The sequence below is a fragment of the Prionailurus viverrinus genome, chromosome A1, assembly GCF_022837055.1.
Source record: "Prionailurus viverrinus isolate Anna chromosome A1, UM_Priviv_1.0, whole genome shotgun sequence".
NCBI classification, from domain to species: Eukaryota; Metazoa; Chordata; class Mammalia; order Carnivora; family Felidae; genus Prionailurus; species Prionailurus viverrinus.
Window position 1 is genome coordinate 112,022,041 of NC_062561.1, and position 20,080 is coordinate 112,042,120.

General features: G+C 38.1%; 2 protein-coding genes across 3 annotated transcripts in view; both read left to right on the plus strand.

Annotated features, from left to right (window-relative positions):
• Positions 1 to 3,040, plus strand: part of SEC24A (SEC24 homolog A, COPII coat complex component) — a 73,826-nt gene extending 70,786 nt beyond the window's left edge. For both annotated transcript variants that reach the window (XM_047846008.1, XM_047846085.1), the window contains exon 23: positions 67 to 3,040. In XM_047846008.1, the coding sequence (XP_047701964.1) occupies positions 67 to 181 (115 nt within the window). In that variant the 3' untranslated portion in view covers positions 182 to 3,040. The remainder of the gene's footprint in view (positions 1 to 66) is intronic.
• Positions 3,041 to 8,674: 5,634 nt separating this feature from the next.
• Positions 8,675 to 18,771, plus strand: CAMLG (calcium modulating ligand). Its single transcript, XM_047875954.1, has 4 exons — positions 8,675 to 8,944; positions 10,630 to 11,087; positions 12,751 to 12,816; positions 18,154 to 18,771. Exons 1-4 carry the CDS (start codon positions 8,773 to 8,775, stop codon positions 18,343 to 18,345), a joined length of 888 nt encoding a protein of 295 aa, XP_047731910.1. The 5' UTR covers positions 8,675 to 8,772; the 3' UTR covers positions 18,346 to 18,771.
• The last annotated feature ends 1,309 nt before the right edge of the window (positions 18,772 to 20,080 follow it).

The following is a 20,080-nucleotide window of genomic DNA, read 5'->3' on the forward strand; positions in this document are numbered from 1 at the left end:
AAATCCACTGTTTATTTTACTATTACATTTTATCTAATGTATATATTTTTGTCTTTTGTTCCTAAGGGATGAGAGTCCAATGAAAGCAAACTTCCTTCAAAACATGGTAGAAGACAGAACAGAATCTGCATTATCATATTATGAATTCCTCTTGCATATACAACAACAAGTAAATAAATGAACAAATGAAGATATTTGACTTATTTTTAAGGAAATTCATGATAATGCCGAACACCTGAGAATGTGTAATACCTTCCTTTTCTATTAGGTTTGTGGACTAATGTGATGATTATATGTTCTCACTGTGATTTCAACCAACTATAGCAAATAAAGGACCACAGCAGAGAATCAAACATGCAACTCTGAAATACTGTATTTTTCAAATCAAAATATATCTACGTATATTTGATTGGATACTTTTTTCCTTTGCTGCCAATAATGTTTGAGTTGTTGTGGATTGAAATAAGATGAGACAATATTGCAGAGGTAAAGTAAATTTTGTAAAATAAAGACTTCTGTGTTTCAAATACATTTTTCTCATTTTTTCCTGAAATTTTGGCTGCTACATTTAAAACTTCACAAGACTAAGTGTTGCAGGGACATTATAAATCCATTGATAATGATCTTTTTAACATCAAAAAAATTTTTCAGAAGTAAATACTACATAGAACTAGAACCCATCCCCACACCTGGTTTTTTTTTTTTTAAAGGAAGAAAAAGGATCATCATGTTAACTAAAACTAGACTGAACTAACTCCAGTCTAGTTTGAGAAAAAAAATATGAAATAATACAGTCAGGCTTTAAAATCTGTCAGTATTCTCTATGCTTGAAGAACAAAGTCACTTTGAAGTGAAATCTATAATTAAGTGGTTTTCCGATTTGACTGCAGAAGACTTGGGTGGACACACTATCCTATTCTGCAGTGAAAAGAATCAGCTGTCTTCATAAATACACTGAAACTGACAATGATAATAGGGAGATGAGAAACTTTGGTTGTCTTGATCCTTTAAGTAGGCTTTGTTTGGTACATTTCTGCTCTGATGTATAATAGAAGTGTTATATTGGTGAAATGATGAATTAAAAGAAATTAAAGGTTTTTAAAAATTCTGTCTCAAATGCTTAAGTAACATTTTTCTAAGGAGTTTAATTAAATTGGAAGCCGCTCGTAAGATATTTATTCTTGGATATTAAAACTTATTAAAAGCATGAATGCTGCTGTTTGATTTGGTGGATATTAAGATTACACAAATTCACTACATTGAAGTTATGGTAGAAACTTGATTTCTCAACGTGCTCAAGAGACTGCTTTTTTGATTGAGCCAGAGAAATATTATAGTCAAAACCATTAAGTGAATTTTGTTTACAAATAGGTAAATTATACATTTGTATATTTAAAGTGCTGTGATAGGATGTCTTTAAAAGATTTGGCCCATTTTTCACTGATTCACCTTGTCTTGTATGAACCTCTTAAAAGTTCTTCATGTGTAATACTTGATGAAAAGATTTTTGTTTCTTTGTTTCAATGGGTTAGAAAAATGTGTTTACAATCTTGGTCTCCTGATCACCAATGAAATAGTAACTTTCAGGTTTACATCAGTATGAGCTGACTTTAACTCAGTTAAAGGGATAGGGAAGAAGCAGGTCCCCATTAGAGTATATACTACGGCTTGCCTGCTGGATCAGAGTAATTGGGTTTTATAAAAATATCCTCTCCCTTAAGCAGTATTAAGGTTTATCTTCAATATGCAAGTGGTACATTGAACTGGAAATTTTCTTAAAAACTGCTTCATGTATTAGGAAGCAAGTTTCATGTTGTAGCAAATTATGATAAATTTATATTTTCCCCTCTTTTCAAGAAACAGTCATCCTTGTGCACTGATGTTTCTTAAAATAACTAAAATTCTCTTCTTAATGTGAATTGTAAATGTTGGTATTTGTAGGTCCTTTCTTAAGAGTAGTGAAGAATCTTCCAGAGGGAAAAGTTAGTGCTTCTAGGGACAGTAATCTTCCTTGTGCCTCATTTCATCCCTAAGTGGGTATGACTTGTTATTGCCACATGCTTTGTTAGTATATTTCACAAATTTACTTTTTAAATTTTACTTTAAAAATTATTTTAGATAGTGTGTAATATGTGCAATCCAGAATAATTTTATAATAGGCAGGTCATAAAAACATAACTTTAGTTAAGATTCACAATATTTGTTCTCTGGATAATGAGGGAATGAATGAGCCTTTTGGAGATATTGATATTAAGCAATTATTTTTTGCTGTACTGAATGTGTTTGATTTTTTTTTTTTTTTGGCAGTAGAGCAGTACCTGCTATCTCATCTTGTATTACTTTTTGATGTAAAGCAACTAATATTTACACTATGCCATATTTTTTTTATTGTAGTTGTAAATTATGAAAGATCCTTGAATTTTCTACAGATCTACAACTACTAAAGTAACAGACAAGGGCAATCTTGGTATTTAAATCTGAGCATGGCAATTCTACCACAAAAAGTACTCTATTTTTCTAATTTCTAGGATTTTTAAAATAACATTTCTGTACGTGACATACTAATATTCGCTCAAGCTGTACCATTTTAGTTTGCATATATTTCATTGTTTTAATTTAATGTAATGTATTGAGTCTAACAGACTGTTTTACAATAATTAGAATTAAAGATTTATTTCTTCTAATTAAAGATGCATAACAGCTATTATCTAGGGGACCATCAAATGTGATTTCAAGATTTTGTTAACTATTCCAAATAAAATCCTTCTATAGAAATTTTAATTTTGTAAAGTAGTGTATAATATTGTAACATTAAATTCTTGTTCTCAAATTCACATATGTATTGATCTTCAATGTGCTGTGTTAAATCTTGCATCTCTTAAATATTAGAGACAAGATTTGTCTTCCTTTTTACAGTTTGTAATTTTCACTGTTTTATTCCTGTAAAAAAAAAAAAGTCATTTGTAACCCATGCAAATAATCGTTTGAAATGTGCTAACTTATCAATTTGGCTATTCAATAAAGTTATTGAAAAAGCTTATATATAGTGACTCGTCATTTAAAGGGATATGGATAACTTGCCAGTTACTGAATTGTGTTATGTTGTACACCCAAGTCATTGGAAGGCTATGGCTGAAAGTGGTTTGAATCTAATCTGGTGTTACAGTGGTCATAAGCCAGGGGCACCTGGGTGTCTCAGTTGGTTAAGTGACCAGTCTCAGCTCAGGTCATGAGAGCCTGGAGCCTGTTTCAAATTCTGTGTCCCACTCTATTTCTGCCCCTACCCTGCTTGCTCTGTCTCTGTCTCTCTCAAAAATAAATAAAAACTAAAAAAGAAATTATAGAGTGGTCATAAACTTAATTCTTGATGCTCACTCTTCATAGATTTAAAGTTGGTGTTGTTTTTTTTTTTTAATTCTTGACAGGTTTCAAGTACTACTCCATTGACTTCTGGATCCTTTGGTTATCAGTAAGATGCCTACTGTCAATCTAATTGTTACTTTGAAGATAATGTTAGCTTTCATGATTTTTCTTTTATCCTTAATATTCCTCAGTTTGGCGACTCTGAGTGTATTGTTTATCTTGCTAATTTTTCAGAGCACATTTTAATTTGAAAATCTTTGTATATCTTGATTTATGGAAAATTCTCTATTTATTTCTTTAATTGAGGTATGATTGACATATAAAGCTATTTTCTTTTAAAAATATGCTTGTCATTTTCTCTATTCTTTTTTACTTCAGAATTCATACGAGATGTATCTTTTCACTAATTCCTCTTTTGACTATGTCCAGGTTGGACTTTTCATCTCATCTCATGAATATTATATCTGCATACCTGTATTTTTCATTTCTAAGATTAATTTTTTTATTACCCGTCTGGTTTTGTTTGGTTTCTTCCTGTTTTTGCTCAGTAATGTATTCAGACTGTTCTATAAAATTCTTTCTGGGGAAATTCGCAATTTTTTAAGTTTTAATTCCAGTTATTTAACATACAGTATAATATTAGTTTCAGGTGCACCATACAGTGATTCAACAATTACATACATCACCCAGTGCTTTCATTAGTATTTTTTTAAGTAATCTCTACCCCCCGTGTGGAGCTTCATCTCAAGACCCCAAGATCGAGAGTCGCGTGTTCTTCCGACTGAGCCAGCCAGGTGCCCCTCAACAAGTGCACTCCTTGTCCCCATCACCTATTTCACCTATACCCTCACCCCCCACAAATTCCAATTTTTTATTTGGTTGGCAGAATTTATTTTTTTTCATCAATTCATGTATTTTGAGAGAGAGTGAGAGAGAGCAGAGGAGGAGCAAAAAGAGAGGGAGATAATCCGAAAAAGGTTCTGCACTATCAGCACAGAGCCCAACATGGGGCTCAGACCTTCAAACTGTGAGATCGCGATCTGAGCCAAGATCGAGTTGGACATGTAACTGACTGAGCCACCCAGATGCCCCTGGCTGGCAGAATTTAAATGTAGTATTTATTCATGTTTGTTAGAATTTGAGTTTGTAGGTTACTGGAGTGGGAGAATTTTTGTTTTTGTTTTAGCTTATCTCTGTCCAAGTTCTCCATCCCTTCCTGCCCATCTAAGGGGTTTTTTAGTTGAATTTTCTGGCCCCTTCCCCAAGACTAGGGGTCATGGTAGTGTCCTGCAATGATTTGGGGCTATCGCCCACCAGCAATGGGAAGACTAGTTGTCCTCTCTTCTGCTGAACTTAAAAGCTCAAGTTCAAGGCTATGTGGGTCAATAGCAAATGATATTTTGAATAATTTTTGGAGGGAAAGCTTACCTCAAGCAGTGAGTCCTATTTGTCCCTATGTGTTTTTTATGTGGAGCACTTCCAGTGCTTTTTAGCCCATAGAATGTGCTACTGTTGCCTGCTCATGGACCTGCTGCCCACCAGGCCCAATGTTAGCTCTGCAATGCTGCGTTTTGGTCTGCTGTTTCTCTTGTTTTTGAGTCTAGTTATTTGTTTTTCTCCCTTGACATTTTTAGCTGTTATTTCTGTGTGGAGTGGAGAGGAGTCCAAGGATCAACTTACTGCCTAAATTTATCCCCCGGAAACTGAATTCCAGTTTTATCACTTATGACTCAATCTTTTCAGCTGTGTATCTACATTTTATCAATCAAGTATTATTAGTAGCCTGCCTAAACAATGCTTCGAGCATCAAATAAAAATTATACATAAGACTCATTGAAAATGCCATGTTTTGGGGCACTTGGGTGGCTCAGTCGGTTAAGCATCTGACTTCAGCTCAGGTCATGAACTCTCGGTTTTTGAGTTCGAGCCCCACACTGGGCTCTGTGCTGACAGCTCAGAGCCTGGAGCCTGCTTCAGATTCTGTGTCTCCCTCTCTGTTCCTCCCCCGGTCACACACACACAGACACACACACACACACACACACTCTCTCAAAAATAAATAAAGATTAAAAAAATTTTTTTAAAATGCCTTCTTTTGACACTTCCCCTAAAAGAAAAATTTCTGCAACTATTCACGTAAGTGTAATCTAGTGCTGTCAGTGCTAGATTTGTGGCAAAGTGGTAAGTTTTTTAAAGTTAATTTATGTATTGTGGGAGGAGGGGCAGAGAGAGGGAGAGACAGAGTCCCAAGCAGGCTCTTTGCTGTCAGCACAGAGCCCGACATGGGGCTGCAATCCACAAACACTGAAAAAAATCAAGGCAGACGCTTAACCCAGTCACCCAAAGTGCCCAAAATGGCAAAGTTTTAAAGAATGGATTTGCCCTTGTAAAGTCCATAGTGAGGGAGATAGAAATTAATATAAGAATCTTAAGTATGTGAGGCACCTGGGTGGCTCAGTCAGTTAAGTGTCCCATTCTTTTTTTTTTTTTTAACATTTTAAAAATTCATTTCTGAGAGAGAGGGCATGAAATAGGAGGGGCAGAGAGAGGAAGAAGGATCCAAAGGGGCTCTGCCCTGACAGCAGAGAGCCCAATGTGGGGCTTGAACTCATGACCTGAGCTGAAGTCAGAAGCTTAACTGGCTGAGCCACCCAGGCACTGAGCCATCTAGGTACCCTGTTTCCGACTTTTGATTTCAGCTCGGGTCATGATCTCTGCATTCCTGAGTTCAACCTCCATGTCAGGCTCTGCACTGACAGCAAGGAGCCTGCTTGGCATTCTGTCTCCCTTGCTCTCTGCCCTTCCCCCACTCTCTCTCTGTCTCAAGAATAAATAAAAAAAATCTTAAGTACGCACATCATTTGTCAAAGAATCACTTATACCACTGGCAAGTACTAGGAAGTTTAATAAATAAACTGCAGAAACCCATAGATAAATGGTTCCTCAGGAATGAGAAAGTATGTGACATAAAATCTTCACATTTCTAATTCTTATCTAACTAAAGGGGCCATCATGCATCTAAGGAGACAAATTTTTTATTTGGCTTTCTATAGGCCTTCTTAAGTGAAAAAAATATTGTTTATCCTAGAATTGTATTTGGTTTCAATTTATCAGAACTATACTTCATTAAGTTCTGCACATTTATTATACTTAACAATTACTTCGGTTTTAGAATTTTTTAAAGACACTATTGGGGACTCAGATATAGGTCTGTACACAAAGGCAGGGGAACCGTTTCTAATGCTTTATAATTATTAACCAGGGCATGTCCTTGGGACTTAGCTTTCATTCCATCAAGGGAGAACATCTGCATTTATTTATATTTTTATTTTTTAATGTTTATTTATTTTTGAGAGAGTGTGAGTGGGGGAGGGGCAAAGAGAGGGGGTGAGCAGAGGATCTGAAGCAGGTTCTACGCTGACAGCACTGAGCCCAATGTGAGGCTTGAACTCTTGAACCGCAAGATCATGACCTGAGCTGAAGTCAGATGCTCAACTGACTAAGCCACCCAGGCACCCCTATTTCTAAACAAACAAACAAACAAATAAGTAAATGTTTATTTATTTTGAGAGAGAAAGAGAGCATGGATGCCAGCAGGGGAGGGGCAGAGAGGGACAGAGAGAATCCCAGGCAGGCTTTGCGAAGTGAGCACAGAGCCCAAGGAGGGGGTTCAATCTCCAGAACCATGAGATCACAACTTGAGCTGAAAGCAAGAGTCCTAGGGCACCTGGGTGGCTCAGTTGGTTAAGCCTAGAACTTTGGCTCGGGTCATGATTTTGTGCTTCCTGAGTTTGAGCCCTGTGTTGGGCTCTCTGCTGACAGTTCAAGAGCCTGGAATCTGCTTCAGTTTCCAGTTTCTGTCTCCTTCTTTCTCTTATCTTCCCGGCTTGAGTGCTTGCGCTCTCTCTCAAAAAACAAGCAAACAAAAACCAAAAGAGTCCCATGCTTAACCCACTCAGCTGTCCAAACACCCCAAAATCCGTGTTTATACCTCAGCTCCTCATGTTATTGAATCCAAAAGATAAATTGTTAGATTTTTTTTTACACTTTTTTTCTTAAACTTCTTATCTGTTTGGAACAGAGTCAGGTGACTAATGGTTAAATACAGTATTTCATTACTTTCTGTTTAGGGAGGATTTCACCTGCTTCCTAATTTTGACTATGAGTTTGACTCATTCTGGTTTCATTGCAGGGGACCCACTAGATAGCCTCACCCTCTGGAGCCTCAGGTGTGAATTGGCCACAAGGCCTCCTCAGCAAGCGTTGACGGATGATTCGATTCCTTCGTTCTTTTACTCATTCACTTTATCTTTATGATTAACAGTTGCATACCAAATGCAGGGCTGCGTTATGACTTTTGTATGCCCTACACACTTTTCTTTCATGGGCTCCTTCCTCCATACAGGCATTATTAAATCGTATTTTAGGACTGTGTTAGCAAAGGATGACTATAATCCAGGTCAGATTATTATATATTAATTATTATGCTTTTCTTCTGACTTTAAAATAAATTAAAATTAAAACATTTTCTCAGGCTCCTAATACTATTGTGGACCTCAACACTGCTTTAAGGTAAGTGGGCCCCGCTGAGCGCTCACATTGTTCCAGGAGTTGCAGTTGCGAACAATATACAATGCTGGAGCCTACATTCTAGCTGGTGAGAAACAGACATAAACAAAGTAAACACATTTATCTTGCGAATCGGTTACAAGTGTTAAGAAAAAACAATAAGGAGAACGTTACGGAGTGTTGAGAAGGGTGGCAATTTAAACAGAATGGACAGGACAAGCATCACTAGGTAAGCCTTGAAGGAAGATGTGAACAAGGCCTGGAACACGACAGGTATATACTTGGGGAAAAAAGACCATTAAGGAGAAAGTCTCAGCCACAAAAACAAAACCTAAAAGCAACTCTCCCCAAAGCGTCGCTCCTCGAGTTACGTATTTCCGTAATCTATAAGCGAGGTCGCAGAAGGTCATTGGAAACAAGTGCCTGCCGCAGCAACCTCCATTTTGCTTTTGGGCACAAGCCTAAGCTACGTCTGGGCCTCATCTGTACTCCTTTACCGCTCGTTAGTTTGGGGGTTCGCTTTTCTTCATGTCCTCGTGAAGATCAGAGAACCCTGTGGACGGAGGAGAGGAACATTTGTAGTTAAAACAGGCAGGAAGAACTAGGGCGGCCCACTCTGCCCTCATTCAAAATGGTGGCGCGAGACTCGCGCTTTGTCCGGTCGGGTGGCGCGCATGCTTAGCCAGCCTCTCCGGCTTGGCGTTCTGGAGGGGCGGGCCTACGGCGGGGGAGGTGGGGGAGGGGGGGGGGCTCGCGCCCTGCGGCCTGGCCTGAAGTCATCTGCGCTGCCTCTGCTACCTGCAGTACCACCTTCATCCTTCCCTACCTTTGGAGGGGAAGATGGAGGCTGTGACCGTAGCGACAGATAGCGGGGACCGGCCGGGGGCTCCAGCGGGCTCAGGCCTGTCGGCTTCCCAGCGTCGGGCCGAGCTGCGGCGGAGGAAGCTGCTTATGAACTCGGAACAGCGCATCAACCGGATCATGGGCTTTCACAGGCCCGGGAGTGGCGCAGGTGAGAACCTCCCATCTCCCTTCAGCTCCCGCCCACCTCTTTGAGTCTTGAGGATCGTTCTTGCTTTCTCTCCAACGCCCGGCTGATCTTTTTGACAAAGCTCTGCTCTCTGACCTCCCCTCTGTCCCTGCTTTTTAGGTGATGTCTCAAGTTCTCACTTCTTAATCTCTGGACGTTTCTAGTACCTGTCTTCAGTTTTCCGTAGGTTTCGCTCTCAGATTTTCCCTGTTCCCGCCCCAGGTTGTGAAACCTTGGCTCCTGAGCCCTATGGCATGGTGCCCTCTGCCCAGTTATGCTAGACAGCCCCTTGTTCCCCTTCTTTCCCCACGCCCTCCCCTCTTTTGAAGGGCGCACATTTTCCGCCCCGGTTACATTGCTCTCTTGTGCTCTTCAGGAAGAATACTTGGCTTTCTTTCCGTTCCAGATGCTTTCCCTTCTAGTGCCTTCCCTAGTATCTATCTTCCTTCTTTTGCTTTTCGCTGTTACTCTGTCGGCACAGGGGAGCTTGTGCTTACTGAACTGCCCCCCTAGTCCTTCCTACGTGGATCTAGGACCCTTACGGTCATATCGTAGTGTCTGTGTTCAGTGTCCTCAACACTGTCATCTGCAGGCTTTCAACAACAGGAGAATAAATTTGGAGCGACCATTCTTTGTACCCTAACAAGTGGGTCGTGCCCACCAGAGGTCTTCTCTCTTAGTGTGCTGAGATTGATGTCAGGAACTGCATTTAACCCTAAAGAGAGTTCCTAATTTCTCCCCCAATGCATGTACAGTGAGTTCCTAAAAATTTTTTTTCATGTGATTATTTATGGAACACTTAATATGAGCTAGTGTTCTCTAAGTTTCCATTCAGTGCCTGTAGTAATTGACGCTTAGTCACTGTTCGCAAGCTACTTAAATCTTTGTGATTTCTGCGGGGCTTTAGATAGACAGCTCTGAACTTTTAGATAGTTCACAGGTTTGCAGCCAGAACTAGTAGGAAAGGTAAGAAGCGCTTTTTCAAATTCATCTAGAACAGCAGCTAGAAAACACATTTCTCCCTTTAATAATTAAAAGCAGGGTATTTATTCTTTCTCAAGACATGTATTTGTTATCCTTCTCGAGGTACATTCTGTATTTTGTTCTTTTGCTTTGAACATTCTGTCACTAAAGGCTTTATTTTGTATTTAAACCCGAAAAGCATCCTAAAACTGCTTAAGTACCTACTAATGGCTCCAGCACTACAGTGGGAGGATTACGTAAACAGTAGCTGTAGGATATGCCACACCCTATGCTGACAGGACTCTGGATTCAGAATTGTAATATTAAAATACAGGTTTTAAAGAGCTTTAATCATTTTATATTTTTAACCAGATAGGCTAGAGCAGGCAGTGCAGTCATACTTCTGGGATACATTATCCATGAAAACCTGGTCTTTTTGGCTTGCTTCATCCATGACCATCTTTCCCAATTTGTCTGCTAGTCTTCTACTCCCCAAATTTGGATTATGTCCTTTGCAGGAAAACTCTTCTGGAGTGATGTATTTTGAGCGTGTAGAGGAAGGAACTAGTTTATTTTTTCATGTGGAACCAGTATTTAGATTCAGAGACTGCAGAGTTCTACCAGTAGCAGCATATTTTTTAATCTTAACGTGAAAGGTGTTTGCCAGTATACACTACATAAGGCTTCTAAATTTCTCTTCTCAGAAGAAGAAGGTCAAACAAAATCAAAGCAGGACAGTGACAAACTGAACTCTCTCACCATCCCTTCAGTTTCAAAGCGAGTAGTGCTGGGCGATTCTGTTGGTACAGGAACTACTGACCAGCAAAGCGATGTGGCCGAGGTAAAGGGGACTCAGCTGGGAGACAGGTTGGACTCTTTCATTAAACCACCTGAGTGCAGTAATGATGTAAACCTTGAGCTCCGGCAGCGGAATAGAGGGGACCTGACAGCAGACACTGTCCAGAGGGGTTCTCGCCATGGCCTCGAACAGTACCTCTCCAGATTTGAAGAAGCAATGAAGCTACGGAAACAGCTGATTAGTGAGAAACCCAATCAAGAAGATGGAAATACAGCGGAAGAATTTGACTCTTTTCGAATATTTAGATTGGTGGGATGTGCTCTTCTTGCCTTTGGAGTCAGAGCTTTTGTTTGCAAGTACTTGGTAAGAAACATAATGGAAAATGCAAATTGGTTATGTGATGAGGACTATTAATCTGTGGGACTGATTGCCAATATTACTGTTTACCAGATTCATGTGGCTGTTTGGGGATATAGTATAAACTGCTGTTCACCTAGATATAGATGAAATGTCCTGATTAAATACAGAGCCCAGTAATAATTGCTTAACTCTTTCTGTATTCTAGGCAGCATTCTAAGTGCTTTACATGTATTAATTCATTTAACCTCATCCTCCTGAACTAGGTATCATTGAACTCTGTTTTATAGATGAAGGAATGAAGCCTCAGGGGTTAAGTCATTTGCCCAAGGTCACATCGCTAAGTGACAGCTGGGCAGTTGCTTTCCAAAGCCAAAGGGTAAAGTATCTACATGTACTATAGATTAATTACCACTCTTCAAATAATTTGAAACCTTAAAATGCAGTTGCTGTGGTCCTGAACAGGAGCTTTAATTTAATATAATCCTGAACCACATAATTTTCCTGTCGTTCAGAAAGCACCTCAGCATTTTATAATGTGGTAGTATCATCATAATGGCAGTTCGTCTTTATTTTACCAGAACGTGCCAGGAGAATTGAAGAAAGCCATAGCTCATAGTTTAGTGTCTTGCTCTTCGAAGTATTTCCATTCACTAGACATTTAAAGAATATCTACCAGGTACCAGGTACATAAGCAAATTTTTCAGATTATGAAAGTTTAGGTTACTCGGCAAAAACCTTTCTTAAAGGCAGTTTTATGCATTTTTTCTTAAGTGAGAATCTGTTGTACAGACTTTTTTCTGATGTTAAATTGTCCTAGCTTTCAGCATTTAGTGAGATGTGTAGCTGCTTTCTCTTATTGAGAGGGCTCTGTGTTTTTATGATTTGAAAGTTAGGTCCTATTTTTATGCCTCATTTTTGTGTGAGGTTTTTTTGGTTTTCTGGGTTTTTTTTGCTATGAGATTTTCAGCTGCTATTTCTAAGTACTTCCATCTGGTGATGTTTGTTTGCTTGTTCACTCCATAATATTTTTACGTTTAGGAATAAATGTAAATTAATTATTGTTTTGATCTTTCTGATTATATTGTGTGAGAAGCAAGAAAACCATGCCATTTTATCTATAACAAGAATAGCTTGTCATTTCGATGCCAGAGATAGAGTTAATAAGTCAACTTCTTGCCCCAGAGTCTGGGAATGCATGTTATCTTTTGAGTACTGGGCCTTTATGTGTGCTTCGAAATTGTCAGTTAGTTACTTCTTGGTGAGAGAGATGTTACTGCATAATGTGTTAGACATCTATCACCATTGAATACTCTAAATCATTTAAAGAGTAAATTTTTGTGAGAGAAGACATTTTGGGGGACATCAAAATAATGTGACTTGAGAAGCATGTTTTTTAATAAGGACTTAATTATAAGCTTAATTATAAACTTATTTATAAACTTAATTATAAGTTTTATAATAAGGAAATCTAGTCCCTTTAGTTTTTTCACCCTTCTGCAGAAACAAGACTGCTCTCAGCCACTAAAATTAAGTTGTTGGGTTTTTTTTTTTTTTTTTTTTACCATGTTTTTGCTTGGAATTTTACAGCTGCTGTTAGTCTAGTTTGATTTGTTGTGATTTGAATGATAATGTTGGAAATACATAACTTTATCTTCTGTCTTCACAGTCCATATTTGCTCCGTTTCTTACTTTACAACTTGCATACATGGGACTATACAAATACTTTCCTAAGGTAAATTAAAATTTTTTCTAAATTGGGGTGATGTGTTTAGACCGATTAATGATTAGATAATTCTAAGAGCTTAAAAAAAATTAGTCATACTCATGGTCTGAATCAGTGTTACTAAGAGTGTCATTGTCCCACCAATGCTGATCTTAAAACTTTCATTTCTATTTATAATGAGTTAAGTTCAGGAGGGAGTGATTAGAAACTTGTTAGCAATTTGAAATTGCCATAACATTTTTATCATATTTTACAAATATGTCGATCTACCATAGACTGGTGGAAAAACTTAACTACAGAATTTGAATAGTACTTGTCTGAGAAAGTATTGAGTTTAATTACTTAGTGAATGTAGTGATGCATTGTCTGTAATAAAGGAAATTAATTTTAAGAGTGGGCCATTTATCTTACTGTGCTCCTTTCTAGATGCTTAACAGCAGTGCTGTTTATCTTAATGTCAAGGGCCTGGTATTTTCAAGAAATAGTTGGCCAAAACTGCATTACAGAATCATGTAGAGTGTTCATGTTTACCTAGTTGGCTTACTTACAAATGTATACACAGTTTTATGGGACTTGAGTGGTGGAGAAAATAACCTCACTTATGTGATTGAGTTTTGTATGAGTTTTTTACTGAAAAACAGGTACTTGGTCATTTGCTTAGTTATTTGTTATTATTATTTATTATTTGTGTTTATTTTTTGAGAGAGAGAGGGAGACAGAGCATGAGTGGGGGAGGGGGGGAGAGAGAGACACACACACAGAATCCAAAGCAGACTCCAGGCTCTGAGCTGTCAGTACAGAGCCTGACTTGGGGCTGGAACTCAACAAAATGCGAGATCATGCCCTGAGCGGAAGTTGGTAGCTTAACCAACTGAGCCACCTAGGCACCCCCTCATGTGTATTTTGAATGGGGTTTGAAACATTTATATTTATGAAGAGTCAAATAGGCCATATATATAAAGTAAGAGAGAGAAGAAAGAAATGTAATTTTATTTTATTTTAAAATTTATTTAGTTTTTTTGATTATATAGATGTATATTTATTGACCTCTCCCCCCCAAGAAAAGTAATTAATTAAAGTGTCTGTTTAGAAATTAATTCTTTAAACACTGATTATAGTTTTACAATAGCAAAGTTTGGAAACAACGAAGATGTCTACTAATAAATGACCTATTAGGGGCGCCTGGCTGGCTCTGTCAATAGAGTATCTGACTCTTAATCTCTGGGCCGAGAGTTTGAGCCTCATGTTGGGTGTGGCGTCTACTTAAAATAAAAATGTTCTTTAAAAAAAATTTTTTTTTAATGTTTATTTCTGAGAGACAGAACATGAGTGGGGGAGGGGCAGAGAGAGAGGGAGGCACAGAATCCCAAGCAGGCTCCAGGCTCTGAGTTGTCAGCACAGAGCCCGACTCGGGGCTTGAACTCACAAACTGTGAGATCATGACCTGAGCTGAAGTTGGTCGCTCAACCGACTGAACCACCCAAGCACCCCAAAAATGTTTTAAATATTAAAAAAAAAATAAAATGACTCACTAAATTATGGCATATCCATTCAGAATGATGAAGCTCTGATGTATAGATAATAGTAAGCTTGCCAAGAAATACTAAGAAGAAAACAAAATGCAGCATAGGATCTATAGTATATTGCTTTTTTCATAAAAAGGAGAATAATATATATTTGATTTTGCTTGTGTATGTGTGAAGAAACTGGAAGTTTTGTGATTTTTTTTTTTTTTTTTTTTTTTTTTAAGATTTTAGTTTTGGGGCGCCTGGGTGGCGCAGTCGGTTAAGCGTCCGACTTCAGCCAGGTCACGATCTCGCGGTCCGTGAGTTCGAGCCCCGCGTCGGGCTCTGGGCTGATGGCTCGGAGCCTGGAGCCTGTTTCCGATTCTGTGTCTCCCTCTCTCTCTGCCCCTCCCCCGTTCATGCTCTGCCTCTCTCTGTCCCAAAAATAAATAAACGTTGAAAAAAAAAAAAAATTAAAAAAAAAAAAAAAAAAGATTTTAGTTTTAAGTAATCTCTATACCCAGCATAGGGCTCAAACCTACAACCCTGATCATAAGATTCGCACAATCTGAGCCAGCCAGGAATCCCATAAACTCTGGAAAAATATTACATGAAACTATTAACAGCAGTTATTTGTGATAGGAATGTGTGGGGGTTACTAGGTAAATGGGGGAGAGAAAAGGAAGGGAGATTACTGTATACTTTGTACTTTTCTCTCAACAAAACATTTTTTTATGGATGTGTCTTTTTTTTTTTTTTTAAGTGTATTTATTTTGAGAGAGAGAGAGAAAGAGAATCCCAAGCAGCTCCAAGCTGTCAGTGCAGAGCCCGACTCCAGGCTCGATCTCATAAACCATGAGATCCTGAAATCAAGAGTTGGACACTTAACCAACTGAGCCACCCAGGTGCCCCTGTAACTTTTCTTTTTAAGATAAAAAACAATTTTTTAAAGTAATCTCCACACCTACATGGGGTTGAACTTACCACCCTGAGATCTAGAGTCACATGCATTAGCAGCTGAGCCAGCCAGGTACCCCTTTGTTTCATTTTCATTTTATTTTCTTTTCCTCTCTTCCTTCCTTCCTTCCTCCCTCCCTCCCTCCCTCCCTCCCTCCCTCCCTCCCTTCCTTCCTTCCCTTTTTTTTTTTTACATGTTTATCACTTATTTTTGAGAGAGAGAGTGCATGTGAACAGAAGTGAGTGGGGGAAGGGCAGAGAGAGAGGGAGACAGAAAATCCCAAGCAAGCTCCATGCTGCCAGCGCAGAGCCTGTCACAGGGCCAAAGCCACGAACCATGAGATCATGATGTGAGCTAAAACCAAGAGCTTAACCAACTGAGCCACCCAGGCACCTTTTTTTTTTAGAGATTTTATTTTTAAGTAACCTCTACACCCAGCATGGGGCTTGAATTTACAACCCCGAGATCCAGAATAACATGCTCTACTGACTGAGCCAGCCAGGTGCCCCTTGTAGGAACACTTAAGAAAAAATTCTTTTTTTAATGTTTATTTTTGAGAGAGACAGAGACAGAATGTCAGTGGTTTGGGGCAGAGAGAGATGGAGACACAGAATCTGAAGCAGGTTCCGGGCTCTGAGCTGTCAGCGCAGAGCCCAATGCCAGGCTTGAACTCACAAGCTGTGAGATCATGACCTGAGCCGAAGTCAGATGCTCAACCGACTGAGCCATCCAGGCGCCCCTGGAACAGTTTTTAAACAGAAATGTTTAAAGAAGTGTACAGTGAGCGCCCATTTCTACTTACTACCTAAATTCTACAAGTAACATTTTGTTATATTATCATGATTTATGCAATTTATCCATTTTCAGTCCATCTTTTTTTTTTCCTTGATGAGTTTCAAAGTATGTTGTAGATGTTGACATCAGTATGCTTTACCCCTACATGTTCTGGTCAGGTGTCATTAACTACAATTCAGTGGTTGTTTATGGTTATTCTTGTTTTCATTAAGGTAAAATTTTCACACAGTAAAATGCTCAAATATTTAGTGAGTTTTGTCAGCCTGTGAGTCCCAAATCCTTTAAAGGTTTAGAACATGACTGTTAGGAATTTCCACTGTGTCCCTTTTCAGTCAGCTTTCAGCCCCTTACACCCAGAGGGTCTGATGGTTTTTTTCCCACCATAGATTAGTTTTTGCCTATTTTAGTACTTCTTTCTTTCCTTTTTTTTTTAAGATTTCATTTATTAAAAAAATTTTTTTTTGTTTATTTATTTTGAGAGAGAGAGTGCGCACAAGTGGGGAAGGGGCAGAGAGAAGAGAGACACAGAATCCCAAGCAGGCTCTGCCTCATCAGTGCAGAGCCTTTTGTGAGGCTCCAGCTTATGAAGTAGGAGATCATGACCTGCACTGAGATCAAGAGTCGGATGCTTAACCGACTGAGCCACCCAGGTGCCCCTAAGTATTTTATTTTTAAGTAATCTCTATACCCAGCGTGGGGCTCAAACTCAAAACCCCGAGATCAAGAGCCAGCCCGCTGCTCTTGTTTTAGTATTTCATATATATGGAATCATTCTTGTACATACTTTTTTGTGCAAGGCTTCTTTTATCCTGCATAATTTTGAGTTTCATCCATGTTTTTGAGTGTATCAGGCCAGCCACACCCCCTTTTTTTTTCTTAGTAATATTCCATTGTATGACTGTGTGCATTTGTTGATCTCATCTCCTCTTGATGGTCATCTTGTTTCCAATTTTTGGTTATTATGTCTAAAGCAGCTGACAATGTCTATGAATCCTTTTGTAGACATAGGCTCTATTTTCTCTTGGGTAACCTTTGCTTTTTATATTTAAAAAGTTTTTTAATCATGTGACTGGGTTTGTTGATAACCAAATTGATAAATAAAAATTCAGCCTTGGGTCGCCTGGGTGGCTCAGTCGGTTAAGCATCCGACTTCGGCTCATGTCATGATATCATGGTTTGTGAGTTGGAGCCCTGCATTGGCCTTTGTGCTGACAGTGCAGAGCCTGGAGTCTGCTTCGAATTCTATGTCTCCCTCTCTCTCTGCTCCTCCCCTGACCTCTCTCTCTCTCTCTCACTCTCTCTCTCAAAAATTAAGATTAAAAAAAAAGGATAATAGTACTCTTTAAAAAAAAAATTCAGCCTTGAATCTAAAAATTAGATGAGAAAATTTTATCAGGGGATACATGTTCCATGATATCCTACTGCATGCGTAACAAGTGTGAATTCCTTTGCAAGGCAGATAGGGCTCTACAGAATGTTGTGATGATTCTGTCACGAATAACTCTGTCCTTTAGTATGGCTGTCACTCTTCAGGCTTTTGTTGTCGTGAGACTTATCTTACAATGAGATTTCTCCTCTCATTTTTATCCAGCTAAATCTTGCTCATTCTTGAAGGCCTGTTTTCAATTTCCAATTCTACTTCCTTTTGAAATAAGATCTTCACTGTGCTTTCTTTATGCATATAACCGTGGACTAATTTCTATCTTCTTTGAGCCACTATGCTATACATTATCCATGCCATTCATTTAGCAGTTATTTATGTCCTGTGTAGTAATGTTTTTCCTGTTTTTGTCTTGTGCGGTTGTATATATCTTAAATTGTTATTTTTGCCTTGCCTCTAAGGCTTTTTTTTTTCACTTTTGATAGCATGAATGGCGTCTTTCCCATTATTGCCTAGTGATAGGCATTATATGCTTTACACATTATATGCTTAGTAAATGTTGGTTGATATATTACTGATTGATGTATTGAAACTTCAGTAATAGTTTTGAATCATTTCGGCAAAAATAGCAGCACTGATCATGTATGTATAGAGCTTAAGTAGTCTTCTGAAAGCTGTAAGATTTATTTAAGTCTTTCTGTGTACAGGGTGAAAAGAAGATAAAGACAACAGTACTAACAGCTGCACTTCTATTATCTGGAATTCCTGCTGAAGTGATAAATCGATCGATGGATACCTATAGTAAAATGGGAGAAGTTTTCACAGATCTCTGTGTCTACTTTTTCACTTTTATCTTTTGTCATGAACTCCTCAATTACTGGGGCTCTGAAGTACCATGAAGCTTGGAGAACACAGAAGGAGAAGCTTATAAAAAAGCAACTTCTCATCTATATTGCAGTGTCTCTAAAAGAGGCAAATCAGTTTACACCTTTATGTCATTCTTTTACTTTATAGGGTTGTAAAATCATTTGATTAGGAATGGAATGGCAGGTTCCCTGATTTAAAAGTGTTGAGTTTGTATTAATACTGATGTGAAGAATATACTACCATGGTCACTAATTGACTTTTATTGTTTGATTAGAATCCCTAGTCTGTACCTTTCCCTAACTTCTAAGATTTGTAATTCCTCTTTTGGGAGCCGAGCTACTGCTTTTAGGAGAGCAGATGCACACGGTCTCAGCCAGCCCCAAAGGCTGCGACTTGTATTTGTGTTGTTCTGTCCTGAGAAATGGAGCTGTCTTAAAAATAAAATGAAAGAAACTGAATTGTCTAATGTTAAGTCTGCACGTTTTAACTTATAAGAGCTGAATAAGGTAGCCAATTTTATCTTGTTGAGTATCTGAATTTTTACTTCAGCCTAAATATGGAGTAATAGATGAAGTGATTAACATTCATACATGTGAACTTAGAAGGTATTTATGAGGATATTTATTTTAATTTTTACTTATGCAAATTTTTTTATTACCAAACTCAGAATTGGAAATTTTCACTTTTGAGTTTTCATTTTCTACAACTAAGGTTTTAAAGCAAACTAGAACAGCATGATTAGTATGTATAAAAATGAAATTTGAAAATTGACTGCGGTATGCAACCCACTATCATAGATACCCTTTTAACTAACTTGGTAACTCATATTTGGAAGGTTATAAAACATTAGGTGTTAATTTTGCTTCTTATCACATTTCCTTAAAGATTTTTGTATGGTCTATTTGATTAATCCTTGTGAAAGGATATATATTAATTAAAAGCATATATATCTTTTTTTTTAAAAAAAAAGTTTTATTTATTTAAGTAATCACTATATCCAGTGTGGGGCTTGAGCTCATGACTTCAAGATCAAGAGATGCACGCCCCTCTGACTCAGGCACCGCTAAAAAATACACTTTTTTTTTTTCATTACTCCCAAAGTCTTCATTTTTTGTCATTTTACTTTGAACTAGAATAATAGAGAATAAGTATAGTAATTTAAGTGTATCCCCTGACTTAGGATAAGATGATGAGCACATGTTCTTCCTGATTCCATAATGAATCTAGAATCAAGAAGATTAAAAAGCATCCTCGGATTTGTCATCTTCCTCCCAATCCCTAGGAAGACACTAGTGGTCTTCAATTGTACGTGTTAACTTCTTTTGTGTCTTTAAAAAAAAAAAAAAAAAGCCCCATTCAGTCGGTTGACACATGCCAAGCTTTAATAATTATAGATCATTATCAAATTTATTTCAGAGGGAAGAGTTGGCTATAAGATGTCTGTGTCTGTTAGTGCCATTTTTTTTATTCAGCCAGTTGGCATCTCCCTTACTATTTGCTTAAGTTTGTTGAGTAGTGTCAAACAGAAATGGTAGTTTCTTAGTGTTGGGAATCATGAAGAATTTTTTACTTCAGAAATTTCAAGGACTCGAAATGTATATGAGTAAAAACTAGATGGAAAAGTGACATCTTCGACCAGATTAGTTGTATAAATGGATGTGTGTCACCACCATTGGTCCTAAAAACAATAAGAGGGTTATGAGACACTTAGAGCTGGTTAATTAGGTGTGCCTGGCTGGCTCAGTCAGAGGAACATGTGACTCATGG

What these genes read in the sequence shown, in the direction of transcription:
- CAMLG (XM_047875954.1), top strand. Translation starts at nt 8,773, where the DNA reads ATGGAGGCTGTGACCGTAGCGACAGATAGCGGGGACCGGCCGGGGGCT. An exon ending in CAGGCCCGGGAGTGGCGCAG is followed by an intron (nt 8,945 to 10,629) that starts GTGAGAACCTCC and finishes TTCTCTTCTCAG; the next exon opens with AAGAAGAAGGTCAAACAAAA. An exon ending in CTTTTGTTTGCAAGTACTTG is followed by an intron (nt 11,088 to 12,750) that starts GTAAGAAACATA and finishes CTGTCTTCACAG; the next exon opens with TCCATATTTGCTCCGTTTCT.